This window comes from Martes martes (genome assembly GCF_963455335.1).
Source record: "Martes martes genome assembly, chromosome: 7".
NCBI lineage: Eukaryota > Metazoa > Chordata > Mammalia > Carnivora > Mustelidae > Martes > Martes martes.
Window position 1 is genome coordinate 5,028,080 of NC_137894.1, and position 20,692 is coordinate 5,048,771.

General features: G+C 44.1%; 1 protein-coding gene across 1 annotated transcript in view; it reads left to right on the forward strand.

The window, feature by feature from the left end:
- Positions 1-20,692, forward strand: part of BLM (BLM RecQ like helicase) — an 89,731-nt gene that overhangs the window by 52,888 nt on the left and 16,151 nt on the right. Inside the window, exons 13-17 of the mRNA XM_080808151.1 lie at positions 4,514-4,620; positions 6,742-6,902; positions 13,018-13,213; positions 15,799-15,989; positions 19,692-19,839. Of these exons, the coding sequence (XP_080664277.1) occupies positions 4,514-4,620; positions 6,742-6,902; positions 13,018-13,213; positions 15,799-15,989; positions 19,692-19,839 (803 nt within the window). The remainder of the gene's footprint in view (positions 1-4,513; positions 4,621-6,741; positions 6,903-13,017; positions 13,214-15,798; positions 15,990-19,691; positions 19,840-20,692) is intronic.

Below are 20,692 nucleotides of genomic sequence, written 5' to 3' on the forward strand. Positions count from 1 at the left end.
GTAATTCCAAACATCCTATTTTCCAACAGAACAGGTAAGACAAACTCTAAGCAACTGCTGACATTCTCAACGTAGCAAACTGTGTACAACCTGGCCCGTGTGCTGGGGTTCAGCGGGCCTTTTATAGTGGAGAGATCTGTTGTGGTTTTGAGTTTGAGATCGGCAACTTTATTTCCTAATGTCATGTCATTTTATTATCTTTAGTAATTTGTTTGACTAAGGTAATTAGGTAACACTTCTAAGGTGGTGGTGTTTTTTTTTTTTAAAGATTTTATTTATTTACTTGCCAGGGTGAGAGAGAGAACGTGCACACACAAGCATGGGGATCAGCAGGCAGAGGGAGAAGCAGACTCCCCGCTGAACAAGGAGCCTGATGCAGGGCTCGATCCTATGACCCTGGGATCATGACCTGAGCTGAAGGCAGAAGCTTAACTGACTGAGCCACCCAGGCATCCCTAAGTTTTTTTTTTTTTTTTAATTATGACACAAATATTAGACATTTTTCAGATGATGTGTCAGTTTTTGATAACTGCTTTATTGAGATGTAATCCATGTACCATACAATTCCCCTATTTCAAGGGTACAGTTCAGTGGGCTTTAGTGAGTTGTGCAGCCATCACCACAATCAATTTTGGAATGTCTTCCTCACCCTGCAAAAACACCCACGTCCAGTAGCAGTCATTCCCCCTCCCCCACATGCCTACCCGCAACCACTAGTCTGCCTTCTGTTTGTAGATTTGCCTGCTTTGGCTATCTCATACAAATGAAATCATCTGACCCATGGTCTTCTGTAACTGGCTTCTTCCACTTAACATGATGTTTTCAAAGTTTATTGCTGAATAATACTCCATTATATGGGTGTGGCCCATTTTATTTATTAGTGAATATCTAGGTTGTTTCCATTTGGGGCTCTTATGACTAATGCTGAAATATATGTTCACACACAGGGTTTTGTGTGGACCTCCTCCTTCCCTTCTCGTGGGCATGCACGTAGGAGTGGAAGTGCGTACTTGTTGGGTGACTGTTTTTCGCCTTCTGCAGAACTGCCAGGTGTTTCCAAAGGAGCCGTACTGTTTCCCATTCCCACCAGCAGAGTCGTAGGTTCTCATGCTACGTGCACTTGCTGTGGTCTCTTTTTTGACCCAGACCTTTTTTTTTTAATACATAAAACATTGTTCTGAAATTAAAGCATGATGTAAAATGTAGGGAAAGGTAACAAGGCCATTCTTGTCTATAGTCATTTCAGCGTTCATATGGGTAGGGAGACTCACGCACCATTCCCAACCTAAGCCCAAAGTAACTCAACTGATTTTTAAGACCAGCTACATCGGGGCGCCTGGGTGGCTCAGTCGTTAAGCGTCTGCCTTCGGCTCAGGTCGTGATCACAGGGTCCTGGGATCGAGCCCTGCATTGGACTTCCTGCTCAGGGGAAGTCTGCTTCTCCCTTTCCCACTCCACCTGCTTGTGTTCCCTCTCTCGCTGTGTCTCTCTCTGTCAAATAAATAAAATCTTAAAAAAAAAAAAAAAAAGACCATCTACATCATTTGTATACCTGGGCAGTTCTTTTTTTTTTTTTTTTAATACTTTATTTATTTGACACAGAGAGAGGGATCACAAGTAGGCAGGGCAGCACACAGAGAGAGAGCGAGGGGGAAGCAGGCTCCCTGCTGAGCAGAGATTCCCCATGTGTGGCTCGATCCCAGGAGTCTGGGATCATGACCTGAGCTGAAGGCAGAGGCCCAACCCACTGAGCCACCCAGGCGCCCCTGGGCAGTTCTTTTTATGCCATCATCCTGTCAGGCCTGTGGTTTCCTTTGCTGCAACAGTGATTGTAAATAATTGACTGAGAACTATTGATCGAAATAGTCCATAGACGGATCAGTCTTTTATCTACTGCCTTTTCTTGCCACAATCCGCTACGTGTTCCTCTGCCATTTCCAGCCCTAGAAGAGAGCTCTCAGTGTTTTGTGCATATAAATAGCATAAGAGGGATGGTTTCAAAGTGTTGGTTAGCAGACGTCTCACAAGACTCTTAGAGCAAGGAGTCCTGTGACAATAGCCAGCTATGCAAGAAGCAGCATCATAAGGTGAAAATCATCTCCCCTGCCACCACTTTGCTCTCGGTGTGTCTGAAATCAGAATATCCCAGCAAAGGTCAGCGTACTTCATGTCTCGTGTCACACTTTACTCCCAACAGAACTATGTAAAACCCTTAAAAGACATGAAGCCCTACCAAGGGTTTCTGGTACTTTGATTAAAGAAGGTTTCAGGGGCACCTGGGTGGCTCAGTTGTTTGAGCACTGGACTCTTGACTTCAGCTCAGGTCACGATCTGAGTCGTGGGATCGAGCCCAGCGTCGGGCTCCACACTCAGTGTGGAGCTTGCTTAAGATTCTCTCTTTTCCTCTTCCTTCCCTCCACCCCTGCTTGTGCACGCACACTCTCTTTTTAAAGATTATTTATTTATTCATTTATTTAAGAGATGGAGAGATAGTGTGGGGGAGGTTAGGAGCAGAGGGACAAGGACAAGCGGACTCCACACTGAGCACAGAGCCTGACGCAGAAAGTCCACGTGAAAACAGAAATCTGCCGGTTGATTCCTCTACAGCTGTCTTTGCTTATGTGACTTTAGAAAGTCTTTGTGAACCCCTGGGGTACGCATACCCCTGTTTCAGCCACTGATTTATAAAGAAGTTGGACTGTGGTTTAGAACGCTAAGGTCTAAGCGGGGGAGGGGGGCAGAAGTTGGGGCAAGTGGGGATGGCACTGGGTGCTGCTTAAACTGGCAAGTGAAGTCCCCGAAGAAGGTGATGTGGGGGAGAAGAGAAGAGCTGGACATTGGGGAGTGGTCCCCACTCAAGGAGTAAGCAAAGGAAGGAGATAAGGAGACAAATTAGAGGAGCATGGTGGGGGCAAGTCTGTGGACTGTGAAAATGTCGGTGCTCGTAGCGGGTTTTTGTGAGGCCGGCCAACAACACGGAGTGATGAGGAAGTCAGAGTGAGGTCCTTACAAAGACCAGCGTGCTCTCCGCGCTCGGCGAGAACATGACCACGGTCTGTTGCGGGGCCTTCTGACTTGCGTAGCGGTCCGTTCACATGCATGCTGCCCTCCACACACAAGGCATTCTTCTGTCCTCAAACCAAATGAGTGTATCCTGCCGCTGGCAGCAAACCTGGACCCAACCAGCTTGGATTCAGGGACAAAGACAGAAAGCAAGTTGTTTTATTCCCCATCGTACTTCCCTCTGATCCCCACCCCCACCCCGTCCGTAGGCATCCTCCTTAACCATGGGTTATTATAGTTACGGTCTCTTTCTTTTCTTCCATCAACGCAGGCACGGACATGTCTTTATGCCCTAACCTTAACTGTTACCTCTCCTTCCTGTGGAGATGTCAGAACCAGGGGTTGGGAGGGCGGGGGTCTTTGCAGGGCCAAGGACCCTGTAACAATCCCCTCACCTTTCTTTAGGTGTTTTTTGCTTGTTTGTTTTAATTTTATTTATTTATTTGACAGAGACAGGGAGCACAAGCAGGGGGAGCTGCAGGCAGAGGGAGAAGCAGGCTTTCTGCTGAGTGGGGAGCCCAATGCAGGACTGGATCCCAGGACCCTGAGATCATGACCTGAGCTAAAGGCAGACGCTTAACCAACTGAGCCACGCAGACGCCCGTATTTAGTTTCAAAAGCCTAGATAGAAAAATGTGGGTAGAATGGTAACAGCAGAGGCCAGAATGGAGGTGCCAAGAATCGAAATTGGATGTGTGGTTAGTTGGTTGGGGGTGTAAGTGTCTTCTGAGAAACTTAATACTGGAGGGAAAGAAAGAGGTGAGGTGCCGGCCGCAGTGGAATATAGGGTGCAGAGGCCCTTCTGTTGCTTTTAGGATTGGTGGTCCCATAGGACACACTCAGACAAAAAGGAAGAATTTGTGGAAGAGACTGAAACACAAGAGACGAAGGAATGGGGAAGAGCTCCCTAAGGAAGCGGGAAGGAGGAAGGGGGCCAGCAGAAGGGGAGCATGTCCATCTCCGAGTCAGCCACATCCCCTCTGGGGCACAAAGCAGAGGACAGGACCCCTGATGAGGGTGTGAGCTCCCGCTGCCACCCTGCCATCAGCTCTTCATGTACACAGTCAAAACTTGGGGACACCGATAGCCTGAAATGTGTGTTTTCTCTGATTTTCTTAATCTTTGGAATGTTTTATCTGTCTTTGCTTGTCAACCTCATCCTGGCGACTCTGCTCCCGACTCACCTGTCTTTCTACACATTCTCTTCTACAACCCTCCTGACTCCTTGTCATCTCGTCCATACACATTCGCTCCTTATCCCCGTTCTGTCCACGAGCCCTTCACCTGACTTCCGTTCCGGGGTTCTGATAGGCAAGCTGCCAGTGACTGTATTCAGCTCAGGATGGCTTGGTAATTAGGTTGGCAAAGTGGAAAAGCAGTGATCAATGTGTGAAGGTGACTAAAACTATACTTTCTTATAATAACAAAATTTTATGTTTGGGACTTCTAGGTTCAGCATGAGCTTTAATAGACATAATCTGAAATACTATGTGTTACCGAAGAAACCCAAGAAGGTGGCATTTGATTGCTTAGAGTGGATCAGGAAACATCACCCACGTGAGTACAGCCATGTGACATTATGTCTAGAAGTAATAAATGTCTTTTTAGTGCCACAATAGAATATATCAGTGTGCATATTAAACATTCCTTGTTATAATAGCACTAACTAGCTATTTATAGAACAGAATATTGCAACTCTTTCAATCCTGGAAATTATAAAATCACATTTGGTTTGATAACAATAAACCCAAAGAAAAAAGTATATGAAGTATTCCCTCCTACACACCCGTGTCATACTTCGCGGTTTCAGTGTCTCTCCTCTGGCTTCTCTTGGTATGAATTACGCTGCTTTCTGTGTTAGGGCCTTCTCCCAAGAGTGCCTCTGAGTTCTGTTAGCTAAAATGAGATCCTGAAATGCCTGGTGGTTTTCCACGTAACCCCTTTTCTACTTCCCCATAGAGAAGTGTTTCTGTTAACCAAGTTAACCACCTCTGTTTCATTTTTTTAAAACTAGTATATATGTTTGCGGGGCGCCTGGCTGGCTCTGTCGGAGGAAGTGACTTATGATCTTGGGGTCGTGAGTTTGAGCCCCACGTTGGGTATGGAAATCACTTTTTTTTTTTTTTTTAAAGATTTATTTATTTGAGAGAGAGCACAAGCAGGGGGGAAGAGGGAGGCAGAGGGAGAAGCCGGCTGCCTGCTGAGCAGGGAGTGCAATGTAGGGCTTGTTCCCAGGACCCTGGCATTGTGACCTGAACCAAAGGCAAACGTTTAACCAACTGAGCCACCCAGGTGCCCTAGAGAGCATGTTTAAAAAAAAGTCTTAAAAAAATTAGTATATGTATTTGAACAAATCAAACGATGAAGGGGGATAGACCAAGAAGTCATCCACAATCTCCCTCCTTAAGCCTCCTTCTCCCAGGCAGAGAACATAGATGGTTAGCATGTCTGTCTATACCTATGGCTGTGCCGCGAGCGAGGACTTTTTCTTTCATACCTTTCATTTTGTGATTCTCATAAAAGTACATATAACATGTGCTCATGAAGAAAACCGAGAAAGTTGGGACACCTGGGTGGCTCAGTTGGTTGAGCGGCTGCCTTCGGCTCAGGTCATGATCCCAGCATCCTGGGATCGAGTCCCACATCGGGATCCTTGCTTGGCAGGGAGCCTGCTTCTCCCTCTGCCTCTGCCTGTGCTCGCTAACTCTCTCTCCCTCTCTCTCTCTGACAAATAAATAAAATCTTTAAAAAAAAAAAAAAAAAGAAAACCGAGAAAGCAACAAGAAGAAAGAAGCAAAAGACAAACCTTACTTCCAGACAAGTCACAATTACCGTTAGGGGTTTATTTCCTTCCAGCAATTGTGTGCATTTTTCTTTCCATTAGCATACTGTGTCTACAGTTTTTCTACCCTTAACCTGTTTTATATCTTGAGCATTTTCATGGGTTTTTAAAAAAAAATTGGAAATCACTTAAAAAGTTTCAGTATCTCTTACTTCATAATTCCTTTGTTAATTTCCTAATGTTGGCCATTAAAATTTTTCTAATTTTCAAATCAAAACCACATTGAGATACCACCTTACACCAGTTAGAATGGCCAAAATTAATTTTCAAAAGGAGAAAGAAAACTGTTCATAGAAGTCCTGTACCACTTTATTTCCTAGATTAGTTTCCTAGAAGGAAACTGAATCAAAAGCTAGGAGAATTTGTAAGGCTGCTACACGCTTTCCGCAGTGTTCGTGTAAGGTGCCCGGCCATTTTATAGCCCATGTGAAGTAGCGCCCAGGCTTCCTGCAGGTCCACCCCAGGAGTCATTCCGGGGACAGAACAAAAGGTCATGTCTTGTGGTTTCCAGTACGCATGAGCTCCTTGCTTGAGTTACTCTACCTATGTGACCCCGTCCCACTATAAGTAGACTATGAAGATCTGCCTATGGTTTGTGTATTTCCAAGAACATAATGAGGGGCACCTGGGTGGCTCAGTTGGTTGAGCATCCCACTCTTGGATCTCGGTTTGGCACTTGATCTCAGGGCCGTGGTTTTGAGCCCTGCACTGGGCTCCACACTGGATGTGGAGCCTTCTTTAAAAAAAAAAAAAAAAAAGGAAGAACATAACGAAAATTGTGTTGTTATTTATGTTAAAGGCTCTCATGTCTCAATACTGTTTTGGTTTCTTGGCAGATGACTCTGGGATAATCTACTGCCTCTCCAGACGGGAATGTGACACCATGGCGGACACTTTACAGAAGGATGGTCTCGCTGCTCTTGCGTATCACGCTGGCCTCAGTGACTCTGCCAGGGACGAAGTACAGCACAAGTGGGTTAATCAGGATGGCTGCCAGGTAACGTTTTTGGAATAAACAAAGGAAGTCATTTTTTTTAGTATATGAATAAACTTGCACATGCCAGATGAGAACTGTTTTTACTTTAAAGACAGCAAGCATCAAAATAAGACTGAAACTTAAAAACAGATCATTTTGAGGCTTTCTTAAGTGCTTTTTCTTTCTTAAAAAAATTTTTTTTTATTTAGTTGTAATTTATATACCGTAAAATTCACCCTTTCAGAGTTTACAAGTCAGTGGTTTTTAGTATATTCACAAGGTTGTGCAAGCTTCACCACTAATTCCAGAATATTTCATCATCCCAAAAAGAAACTCTGTATGATTTAGCAGCCACTCCCCAGTCCCCGGCCAGCCACGTGTGGAACCACTGCTAATCTGTCTGTATAGATTTTCCTGTTCTGGACATTTGTATAAATGAAATGAGACATTATGGGTTCTTTTGTGACTCACTTCTCTTACTTAGCATAATGTTTTCAAGACATTGTGTATCTTGTTGTAGCATGTATCAGTCCTTCATTTCTCTTTGTGCTCCGGATAGCATTGCATGGTACGGTACGGCTCTATCCTCGTTTGTTGCCCATTCATCAGTTGGTAGACATTGAGTTGCACCCGCTTTCTGGCTATTGGGAATAATGCTTCTGTGAACATCCGTGTACATGTGTTTGTATGAACATGTTTTCAGTTCTCTTGGATAGATACCTAAGAGTGGAATTGCTTAGTTATATGGTAACTCTCTGTTTAACTTTTTGAGGAGCTACCAAACTGTTTTCCAAAGCAGCTACAGAATTTTACATTTCTACCAGTGATGTATGAGGTTCCAATGTCTCTGTCTTATTATTTCTACTTTTTATTTTATTTTACTTTATTTTTTTACTATATCTATCCTGGGGAATGTGAAGTGACATCTCATTGTGATTTTAATTTGCATTTCCCTAATAACTAATTGTGTTGAGATTTCCGAGATGATAGATTTGTCACCCAAGTGGGTCAAGAGGGAGGAAGCTAAGAACACTCTAGGCGTCCTGTACGGTTTCAGGTGCCAGTGTTGGATAGATCTCTCTAAATACAAGGATGAATTTGAGAAAAACAACTAATAACTTTTTTTTTAGCCTGTGAAGTTTTCAATTCACAAAAAGAGAAATTACCCCGAAGATTCAAGGGAAAAATATCTCTCAAAATTATTTGGTAACAGAAAACAGAAGAAAATCTCAGAAGATATTAGCCTATTATCCTTGGAAAGGTGTCAGAATACTCAGCATATATGAACTAGAAGCACTTTGCCATAATAAGATCACAGGCTAAGAGGAAGGCACAAATTTAAAAAAAAATGTAGTTTATCTAGATAAGAAAATGCACAAAAGGCAAAAAACAAGTAGAATCATTATCAAGACACAAATGGTTCAACTCGGTGCAGACATCTGCATCAGTGAGGTAGTGAGTAACTTGAAAATGTCAGCCTAAGAATAATCATTGTATCCAAGGAAGAAACGAGGATGGCTGAAGCAGATACAGTAGTCCGATGTGTTCCAAATGAATCCATAACAAATATTTAACAAATTTAAAAGCATTATCTCAGAGTCCCTGGGGGAAAACGTACATGTAGACATAGTTCACCACTTTGTTTGGTTTACGGAGAGTTGAGAGAAATGATCCTCACAAAGATACAGAGATAGGGTGCTCTATAAAAAGCAGGCAGGCCTGAGACCGTCTGATTAAATAGTAAAAGCAGGAACACACTGTCTTCAGAATCAAAGGAGGAAAGGTTGGGATTGAAGGATTCACAGCCAGCTCATTGTCACAGATGTTGGACGCAACAGAAAGACACTTTCAGATAGATCACATCCAGAAATGCATCACCAGCGTATCTTGACTCAAGTAATCACAGATGCCAGTCTTCCCTAATTTGTATATTACACTAAGCAAAATTCCAGTGCATTTTTTTTCCTTTGATAAACTTTTTCTAAAGTTTGCTGGAAGAATATTCATGTTAAAGTAACTGAAAGAATTTGGCAGGAAAATGAAAACACATGAACACTGGCTTTGCAGTACATTGCAGACAGATCAGTTTCACAGAAGTCCAGAATTAGACAGGAAAACATGTAAAACGGAGTACCTGGTTGGTACAGTCAGTTGAGCATCCAACTCTTGGGTTTCTTGATCATGAGATCAAGCCCCAAATAGGGTTCCGAACTCAGGGCAGAGTCTGCTTGAGATTCTCCTGAAATAAATAAATAAATCTTTAAAAGAATAAAAAAGGTAAAAACAATATGTGGCAAGGATGATATTGAAAAATAATGAGAAAAGGAGGATGATCCAACTAGTGGTACGCTTACTTGCTGGGGGGAATCATTTTCAATCCTCCTATCAAAATGAATCACAGATAAATAAAAATATTGGTATTTTTAAATGTATAAACTCTGTCTGGAAGAGAGCCTAAGCTTAAAAAGAGCTCAAAATGGGATGCCTGGGTGGCTCAGTTGGTTGGGCGGCTGCCTTTGGCTCAGGTCATGATCCCAGCGTCCTGGGATCGAGTCCCGCGTCGGGCTCCTTGCTCCGCGGGGAGCCTGCTTCTCCCTCTGCCACTCTCTCTGCCTGTGCTCACTCTCTCTCTCTGGCAAATAAATAAATAAAATCTTTAAAAAAAAAAAAGAGCTCAAAAGATTAAAAATCTAAATAACTAAATGCTTCTGTGTTGAACAAAATTAAAGGCAATAGCAAAGAACAAACAACTAGGGAAATAATGTCTTCTGCAAATAAAATATCCCAAAACTTCGATGAGAAAAACATAAGTCTCAAATAGTAAATTACCCCAGGCTATCAAGAGACATCGAAAAGAAGGAGCCACAAAAGGCTAAGTAGAATTGTTTTTCAATGTGCAACTTTGCTAATTATTAAAGGAATCCAAATTAGTGAGAGACCATTTTCACCTCTGTATTAGCAAACTTTTATTAACTGGGGGGGACAGTGCTCTAAGAGGTGATTTCCTGCAATGCTCCTGAGAGCCTTTCTGGAAAAGAATATGGCAGACTGTTCCAGGAGCCTCAGATCTGAAACGCGTGCATGGAATTTACATCAGTGTTTGTATGGGTTTGTGGGGCTTTTTATAATTGAAGTATACCTGGTGTATACAATATTATGTTACTTTCAGGTATACAACAGAGTGACTTGACAACTCTGCATTATGAAATGACTGCCGTAATAATTGTACCAACCACTTAGAACCATACAAAGTTATTACAGTGTCATTGACTGTATGATAGCGTTATTTTTTTTTTAAGATTTTATTTATTCATTTGAAAGAGACAGCGAGAGAGGGAACACAGCAGGAGGAATAGGAGAGGGAGAAACAGGCTTCTACTGAGCAGGGAGCCTAATGTGGGGCTCGATCCCAGGACCCCAGGATCGTGACCTGAGCTGAAGGCAGACGCTTAATGACTGAGCCCCCCAGGTGTCCCGATAGCGTTATTCTTAATAGTAAGTAGCCTAAATGTCCTGAGAGAGTGACTGGGTACATTATATTGAATTCCTGGCGTTGAAAATGGTTTATGGGGCGCCTGAGTGGCTCAGTGGGTTAAAGCCTCTGGCTTCGGCTCAGGTCATGATCCCAGGGTCCTGGGATCCAGCCCCGAGTCAGGCTCTCTGCTCAGCCGGGAGCCTGCTTCCTCCTCTCTCTGCCTGCCTCTCTGCCTATTTGTGATCTCTGTCAAATAAATAAAATCTTTGAAAAAAAAAAAAAAGAATGAAAGAAAATGGTTTATGAAGCGGGTGCCTGAGTGGCTGAGTTGGTTAAGCCTCTGCCTTTGGCTCAGGTCATGATCCTGGAGTCTAGGAATCAAGCCCCACACTGGGCTCCCTGCTTAGCGGGCAGTCTGTGTCTCCCTCTGACCCCCCTCTCATACTTTCTCTCCACTCTCTCTCAAATAAGTGAATAAAATCTTTTTTTTTTTTTTTTAGTAAATGAAATCTTAAAGAAAATGGTTTATGAAGAATTTCATAATGATATGAAAATGTTCAGATGCCAGTGATGGAGAAACGTAGGGACAAATGGAACCTAAATGTGTGAAATCTCAGCTATAGAAAAGAAAATTGAGGGGCACCTGGGTGGCTCAGTCAGTTAAGCATCTGACTCTTGGTTTCGGCTCTCGGGTCATGATCTTGGGGTCTTGGGATCGAGCCCCACATTGGGCTCTGCGCTCAGTGCAGATACTCACTTTTTGTCCCTCCCCACTGCTTTCTCTAGCTCTCAAAACAGTAAGTAAATCTTTGAAAAAATTTTTTGAATAGAAAAATAGATGAGAGGGGCGCCTGGGTGGCTCAGTGGGTTAAGCCTCTGCCTTCGGCTCGGGTCATGATCCCAGGGTCCTGGGATCGAGCCCCACATCGGGCTCTCTGCTCAGCAGGGAGCCTGCTTCCCCCTCTTTCTCTGCCTGCCTCTCTGCCTACTTGTGATCTCTCTCTCTCTGTCAAATAAATAAATAAAATCTTTAAAAAAATTTTATAAAAAAAAAAAAAGAAAAAGAAAAATAGATGAGAAAAAAAGAAAAAAGCCAGTTCTTTTTGAGTTCTTTAAATCTTTACATATAGTATAAATGTTCTGTAATAGCCATGCACACATATATACATATCTGTATATATGTACATAAAACACTTGGATCAAAAATACAGCTTAAGAAAATGGGTGCGTTTTTATTTCTGTTTTCAGACTGGCTAATCCTCATGGTCAAGGTGTAATTATACAGTCACCGGACAACCTTGATCTTGTTAGACTTGTAAGATAGACTAAAACCTCATTGTTTTTCTCCACAAAGACATTATTATAGTCTGAAGTTTCAAAAGCAACACAGAAATAAAGAAGGAAGTAACAGCTTGACTAAGCCAGTTTTCCCAGTGACACGAAGTAAAGGCTTTCAGAGGGGGAGTTGGCATTGGGGTCGCCTCACTGGGAGCCCGCACTCTGCCCACCCGAACAGGGGAGCTGCACCCACACTCCCACTTCTTAGAACGGAGCAGGCCTGCTGGCTGCTTCACCTCCCCGCACAGCCTCTCCACCTGCTCTCCACCACTAGAGGCTCCAGGAGACTTTCTCTTTTCCAAGGACACTTCCTTCCATCAAAGTGCCATAAATTTAGAGGGCTGATGAGGCCGCAGCCATCCCCAGTGCCACCAAGCACGCCTGTTTGGTGGCCATGTTCTCCATGGCCTGCACTGGCTCACCCTGGTCCTCGGTCACCAAGACCACGTCCTCAGCCTCAGTCTGGCTGCCAGGTAGTTCCGCTGCTTTTGAAATACTGTTCTTGCAGCCGCTATTTATTTTCCTGAAAGTGGGGGCGGGGGGATGTCTTGCAGCTTTATTTCGATAATAAAGCTGGAGATGTAATGGTTTTGTCTGGGTTAATAAGTCCTACATTTGCAACTGAAATGGATATTCTTGAAAATGATTTTTTTTTCCACTAAAAGCGGATTTATGGAGCTCCTGAAATTTAACTGTCACCTTTCCTGTCCTAAGTAATTTGCATAGGCCAGTACCGCAGTCTGCAGTATTTTTTGTAGTAGAAGCACCTATCAGACTTTTACCCACGTGAGTTCCAATAAAAATTTCGCAAGTTTTTCCTTTGAAATCAGCTGTTGAGGACAAGGAGCCCGTGTGTGATCCGTCAGCTGCTCCCACTGGGAGCACAGACGGTAAACTCGGGGGCAGATGAGAATGCCATTGTCCCCAAAGCATCAGAGAAACTGGCAGCGGTGACATCTGGGAGCAAAAGCCCTGGGAACGCTCGTTCGTGACAGTGCCCCTCATGCCTCCCTATCAGCAACGGAAGAGAGCAAGCAGTGCCCACCCCCCCAGGACATGATGGCTCTTGATTCTGGCCCCTTCCATGATGCCAGATCCCACGAGAAAGTGCCTGCCGCCGCGAGCTCCTCTTCCCCTTCTCGGACCTTCCTAGGATTGCAGAGTATCCATAGGAAGACCTCGCATTAGTCATCCTCAATAATGGGACCAAGTTAAGATACTAGATGGCGGGATAAAGCGAGGATAGAGCTTTCCCAGGCGCCTGTTACTAAAATGTCCCTTTCCATCTGTTCTGAGCCTAAGAGGCATGTGCTGTTCCCTCAGGTTATCTGTGCAACAATAGCATTCGGAATGGGGATCGACAAACCCGACGTGCGGTTCGTGATCCACGCGTCTCTCCCGAAATCTGTGGAGGGCTACTACCAGGAGTCCGGCAGAGCTGGGAGAGATGGGGAGACGTCACACTGCCTGCTCTTCTATACCTACCACGACGTGACCCGGCTGAAGAGACTCATCCTGAGTAAGCCAAGCCCCGGGCCCCTGCGGTCTCCCAGGAGAATCTGCTGCTGGCTTTCTTTAAATAGTTATACAAGCGTTACACAGGCTTGTCATGTAAAACTCAAATGGTGTGGACGTGTGTATGTAGACATGGACACAGTGGAAAATGTCCAGACTATGCCTTGCACACAGTCCGGCCCTAGAAAGTCACTCCAGCTCTTGGCTTCCCATGTAGCCTTCCAGATCCAACCTCTCCATGGTGCTTGCATGTAACTCATATTTCAAACATGCAGAAATATAGAATGGGAAAAAGAACGAACCCTCACATACCACCGGGTTCAGAAATACCCCCCCCATATATCCCTCTCCTCCCTCAGCCCTCCACTCACCCATCAGAGAGAAGCAATATCCTGTATTTGGTGTTTATCCCTGCCAAATGCATATATTTTGCCATTTGTGCTTGGGGTTATATTATATGTAGACATACAGTTTGTTTTCAGTCTACACTAAGACGTAATTAAGACTCCGGCTGACACGTGTAGTTCAACTGCATAGTATTCCATGTCTGTTTACCCAGTCCTCTTGGACAAGAGACCTTGACTGTTTGCTGTTCTGCGCGGTTATCAGCAGTGCAGTGCTGAGCACCTGTTGCACGTATCTTTGGGCATTTGTGCAGCTGTCTATATAGGATAAATTTCCAGACCTAGACTTGCCAGGTTAAAGTGAATTCATATTCTAGACTCTTATTATGCTGTTTGCCCATTTTTCTACTAAGTTGTGATAGTTAAGTACATTTCCTAAATAAATTTGCTATTTTGAGACCACTTCTGAATGGATCCTGCCACAGGCACCGTACATGGGGTATGACACTTAACCAGGCACTGTGCCAAATATCTGGTCACCTTTTGTGCCCATCATCCCTGGTTTTCGAGATGGCGTTCACCCCATGGTGAAAGGGCGTTTCTTTAAGGTTTTGTAACTTGCCTCCAAGAGCGCTGATGAGCAGCAGTAGCAGTAGGAGTAGGGGGCCAGGGGGAGTGTGAATCCGGTGGTAGATAGATGACATTGCTTAGCACCTACTGTATGCACTGTCTTAACTGCTTGATTTTATCCCTTCATCCAGTCTTCACAACAGGCCTCACAGGTACTACTGTTACTGTCCTCATTTTACACAGGAGCACGGCAGATGTAGAGCCGGTAGGTCACGGAGCCCTGATGGGGCCCAGGTCTGTCTAACCTCCAAAGCCCACGTCCCTTGCACTCTACTAAGATGATTCTCAGTGAGAGCGTGTGGGTGGCTCAGTCAGTTAAGCCTCTACCTTCAGCTCAGGTCATGGTCCCAAGGGTCCTGGGATCAAGCCCCGAATCGGGCTCCTTGCTCAGTGGGGAGTCTGCTGCTCAATCAGACCCTGCCTCTCTCCCTCTCGTGCTCACGCGCACATGCTCTTTCTCTCTCTCTCTCAAATAAATCTTAAAAAAAAAGATGATTTTCAGTGAAAAAAGTTAGACTTTAAAACAGCATGACATGGGGCGCCTGGGTAGCTCAGTCATTAAGCATCTGTCTTCAGCTCAGGTCATGATCCCAGGGTCCTGGGATCAAGCCCCGAATTGGGCTCCCTGCTCGGCAGGAGGCCTGCTTCTCCCTCTCCCACTCCCCCTGCTCTTGTTCCCTCTCTCTCTGTGTCTCTTTCTGTCAAATAAAATCTTCAAAAAAACACACAACAACTTAGCGTGACCATTTGTGTTTTTAAACAGAGCCTATATTAAGTTAGATCCAAATAATTCAATAAGCATTTAAGTTTTAAACACTTAGCAACATTAAAAAAAAGAATACTCATAAACTAGAAAAAAATTTTTATTTTCATTCTTAACGAACCTCAGGTTGCTTACAAACGGAAAGTATGTGCATGTGATTCTCAAACCTTGAAATTAGATTAGACACTGCCACCCTTATTTCCTGTTTCACATGGATTTTTCTGGAGGTTCTTGTATTTATCACAGCAACTGCCAAAACTGGTTTCACAGAGATGGCATTGGAAGGAGTATAGGCAGCATGACCTCAGAGTGGCAGTTTGTATGGTGTTCAAATATCGCTGTGTTTCCCTTAAATTTAAAAACCCTGCCAGCACCCCATGAGTTCACTACAGTACCCCGGGGCTCCTTGGCACATGGCTTTGGAACCGCTGGCATTACTACTCTGATCCAGACACCCATGGCGGGGGGTGGGGGTGGCGCCTGGCCCGCCACCATGGTTGCTTTGCTCTGCTGACTTTGAACGTCCAGCTGAGCCGATGTGCTTGTCTGATAAATACAGTAAATTTGATTCACATCTTCATCATTGGGAATCATGAAGATTCGGAAAATTTTTTCAGCTACTCCTGGTGACAGTCTTCATTTATTCCTATAAAACTAAAAATCTGAGGGATAAACATAAATACACGGTTTGTCATAATATAGAATGATGTCGTACTGATATTTGGCGCTATTAGTAATTTTATTTCAATTAGTATTTAAAGTTATATGAATCTATTCCAAATATTTCTGTGATATTTTCTTCTGTTTTCCTACTCTAATAAGTATTTTTATTTTGTTCTTTACCTCTTTTAGTGGAAAAAGATGGAAACCATCATACCAGAGAGACTCACTTCAATAATTTGTACAGTATGGTGCATTACTGTGAAAATATAACAGAATGCAGGAGAATACAGCTTTTGGCTTACTTTGGTGAAAATGGATTTAATCCTGATTTTTGTAAGAAATACCCAGATGTTTCTTGTGATAACTGCTGCAAAACAAAGGTAAAATAAGAAAGTTTTAAGTTCCTTGTAATTCAGGAAATTGCCAAGACTTTAATTTGGCAAGTTAGATACAAGTTAGGTTACCTTAAGTGGGCCCTCAGGACTGAACCAGGGAAAGGTGGCTTCCTCCCCATGGTAATTTGGCATAGAAACATTTAATAGTAATTCTGTGGAATAGCTTTTGAATTAGAAGCCTATAAAAAAAACCCTGGACCCATCCCAAATATTGAGGTTATATATGTGTAAAATAGGATATTTTAGAAGTATCATTTATCTGTAAATATCCCAAAAAATCCAACATGGGCAGGAGAATATGTAGATTCAAATCCCAATATATATTTGAAGTTCTCATTCTGAAGAGTTATAACTAGTATACTATAACTAGTATACTGGTGTTTGAATCAGGTCAATTACGTTATACTATAAATTGGTTATTTAAAAACTATGAACAATTAATGGCAATTCGTCTGCCCTAAAAATAACCACGAGAAGTTAAATTCAGTCATTAGGTACTTAATTTTACCTCTCATGGTAATTCTGTGTTCTAATGTCTCCGTCCTTTACAGTTTACAGAGCATTTTCGTATTTGATACCTTATTTTGAAATGTCTGTGCAAGTTACTGGGGACTCACAAAAGAGCAGCCTGTTCATAGACTGGAGAGGGACAGACATGGCATGTGATAAGCACAGTCACAGAGGTCCGTGGTACTAGCCAACGCAGAGGGTTGGGTCTGCGGATTCGTGGCCGGATCCACCTGGACGTCGCTGATCAGTATCTGTTCTTGTTTAACAAATGTTTGTTGAGTGCCTGCTATGTGGCAGGCACTGTTCTAGGAGATTGGGATGCATCCCTGAACAGAATAAAAAGATCCCTGCCCTCGTGGGGCTTACATTCCTGCAGAGGGAGGCTGAGTATGGACAGCGTAAGGGCACGGGAAGCACAGCGGTGTGGGAGCCTGGAGCAGTGAGTGGGATGCCAGGAGCAGGACCAGGTGTGGTGGCCCAGGGAAGTCTCCTCACAGAGATGCAGCCTGCCTGAGCCACGGACACCTGAAAAGGGACTTAGCTGAGCCGCTCCCTGGACATGGGCATTCTTGGCTCCCAGATGTGGGGGGCATGCCTGTGCATTTGAGGGATAGCAAAGGGAGCCTGTGTAGCCGAGCAGGGCTAAAAGTCAGTTGGGGAAAGGAAGCGGCAGGCCAGAGCCGCAGCTGGAGGGGTGGTGTGACTGACCCTCAGCAACAAGGCTTGGGGATGGCCGTTTGGCAGGGCAGATCAGTTCGGTCTGGGGTGTTTTGAGTTAGATAAATCTGTTAGATTCAGAAATTCTGTAAAGGAGCTTGTGGTACCTACCAGTTTTGGAATGGTTGGCGTACAGATGGTATTCAGAGCCATAAGAGCAGATGAAATCTTCAGGGGTATAAGGTTAGACCAAAGAAAAGAAAACCGAATGACCGAGTTGCGGGACTTTAAGAGTTTAAGGAGAATAGGAGGGACTAGGAAAGGAGACCAAGAAAGAGAATTAGCAAGGTAAGGGGAAGATCAGAAATCCGTACAGGAAGCGTTTCAGGGAGGAGGGAGTGCTCATTGCTCCCGCGCTGCCGCTAAGCCGAGTAGGGAAGGAGCCCGGAAGACACCACTAGCTTCAGCAGGAAGCGTGGCTGGAGTTGTCTGGCAGGTCCAGTAGAGTGGGGCAAACCTGCAGGCTTTCATATATATATGAACATACAGAACTTTTTCAAGTTTTGCTTCAAGGATGATCAGAGAAATGTAACAGCAGCTGGCAGGGGAAGTGGAGTCAGGAAAGGACAGAAGTAACATCTGTTGGTGCTTATAGGAACGTACCTGCATAGGATGGAAAGCTGATGTGTAAGGCATGGGGAGAGCCCCGGAAGCAATGTCCTTGGATAGGCGGGGGCAGTGGGGAGAGGGATCTGGTGTGCGAGTCCAGAGATTGCCTTCAGGCAGGAACCCAGAGAGTTCATCTCTAAGAGCACGGGGAAGGAGAGGACTGTGGACATCTGCTGGTGATAGGTGTTGTGAGGGAAGTTTGCGAAAGCTCTCTTGTGGTTGTTTCAGGTTTCTCGGTGAAGTAGCAGGCCAGGTCGTCAGCTGACAGTCAGGACAAGAGAGGGAACTGAAGAGAAGGGAGAAAGTGAAGTAGTCCAGTCATCTGGGACAGCGGTCAGCAAACCTTATCTAAAGGGCCAGAGCGCATAGTTAGGCTTCGTGGGCCTTAGAATCACAGGCTCTGTCTCAAGTACTCAACTCTGCTCTTTTTGCCCAAAAGCAGACATAAACAATAACTACATCGATTTTCCATGTTCCGGTACAATTTGATGTACGGAAACGCATCCAGCGCATGGGCCATAGCGGGCTGACTCCTGTCTAGGACGGAGGAGTGCGAGACCAAGGATGTGTGATGATTACCCGGCCGCTTGGAGGGCCCACTTGAGGTCTGTGGCCATTTGTTGAAAGTACACACTTTCAGCATGGTTGTTTGTGTGTCTCCAGCCAAGGTCAGCTGCCAAGGTTTAGGCACAGAGTGGTGAAGAGTTGAATCTTGAGTGTATCATCAAGCACTGAATGGGATGAATGGACCTAAGGGCAAAGCTGAAGGCCCATGAGAGGTAGTATTGTAATGAGGGTAGTATTGTAATGAGGGTAGTACTGTAATGAGGGGCTGTGGAATCCAAGCTGACTTAGGGGAGCATCCAAGGATGGGAATGAGTGGATAGGCAGGCCCAGTGGGCTGTTGGAATCAGAATATACGAGATGGCATGAAGGGGCATTCAGAGAATGAACGGGTGCTGATTTTAGTGAGTCCAAGGTGGTAGGTGTGATCAAGGGAGTGGCTGGCATACGTGGAAGATGGGGTCACTGGGGCAGAGGAGATCAAGATGCCAGAGGCCAAGATGGGAGGATCATCTGTCCCCTGAGTCACCAAGAATTAAGGCAGGGATGATGTCGGAGAGAATGACAGAGCAATGTTTCGTGATGCTTCTTGATAGAGTCTCAGAGTCACTACCCACTGTTAGAATAAGACAGGAAACCTGTTAGTCTTGAGGTTGTGAGATTGTGGCAGAAAAACAAGGGTTAGACGGTGAGGAGGCTACGTAGACCGAGGCCAGAAGCGTGGTGCTGCTTTTTAGAACAGTGGCTGGTTAGTATTGCTAGTTTGGAGATCTAGGCTAAAAGAAAGCAGACAGATCATACAGTAATGGGGGCTTTAAAAAGTAAGCCGAGTTTGCAGACCAGTGAGGAGAAGGAAAAAGGAAACTAACAGGACATCATTAAAAGGGTTGACTGTGACACCAAAGCCCCATAAGCGATCAGAACTCCCAGATTTGCATGGTTGGACAGTGTTTTTATCCCAGGAATCACCATCCAAGTGACAGAGCACTGATCTAGAAGGTGTGAAGGGCTTGAAAAGGGAGAAAGGATATTCCTCCCCACAGCATGCTGTCGGGCAATTGAAAGACTGAGATGTATGTCTATAACCCAGTAATGACATAGATGTGGTCGTGCTAATGTCCTAGACACAAGGTTAATATAAGAGCTTAGAAAAGAAAGAACATTTGAAGTTTGGGTTTGGATCTTGGTTTTAGTCTGGAAATGGTTTGTTATGAGACTATCACAGTATGAAACCCTAGTAATCTCAGTATCATCTTAATTACAGCAGAAGGTAATCTCTTCTTACAGGATTATAAGACAAGAGATGTGACTGATGATGTAAAAAATATTGTAAGATTTGTTCAAGAACATAGTTCATCACAAGGAACAAGAAATAAAAACCACGTAGGTCCTTCTGGGAGATTTACTATGAATATGCTGGTTGACATTTTCTTGGGTAAGTTATCTTTTTTATTGTTTGAGTTATAGCAATTAAAATTGAACATCTAGGGGCACCTGGGTGTCTCAGTCTGTTAAGCATCTGCCTTTCACTCAGGTCACGATCCCAGGATCCTGGGATTGAGCCCCTTATCAGGCTCCCTGCTCAGCGGGGAGCCTGCTTCTACCTCTCCCTCTGCCTCTGTGTGCTCGCTCGTGTAGGCGTGCACTCTCTCTTTCTCTCTCAAATAAATAAATAAATATTTTTAAAAATAAAATTGAACATCTAAAGAATTTATCACAAGTACATAGAAAAAATCTCTCTTGCCTGTCTTATAGAAATTAAAGATTTCAGAATAAAACTTTTTCGAGTAATGAAAGAAAGTTAGCTTTAATGAATTATACCAATTGTTTGTATAGAATTCATATGTTTCTAAGGTGAGGTTTTCACATTCAGAAAAGCAAATAATAGGGCACAATGGATGAAGGAGATTAAGAGGTACAAACTTCCAGTTATAAAATGAATATGTCATGGGAATGAGAAGGACAGGATAGGAAATGTCGTCAGTGACATTGTAATAACATGACTGCTGAGCATACATAACGTACAGAATTGTTGAATCACTGTGTTGTACACCTGAAACTGATGAAATATTGTATGTCAACTATATGACTATAAAGATAATAGTAATAATAAATACAAAGAAAATATTAAAGCATATACAGTTTCATCTGAATGAGTGAAATATAACTTGCTTGAAAAATTACCTGTTGAGGGGCGCCTGGGTGGCTCAGTGGGTTAAAGCCTCTGCCTTCAGCTCGGGTCATAATCGCAGGGTCCTGGGATCGAGCCCCGCATCGGGTTCCCTGCT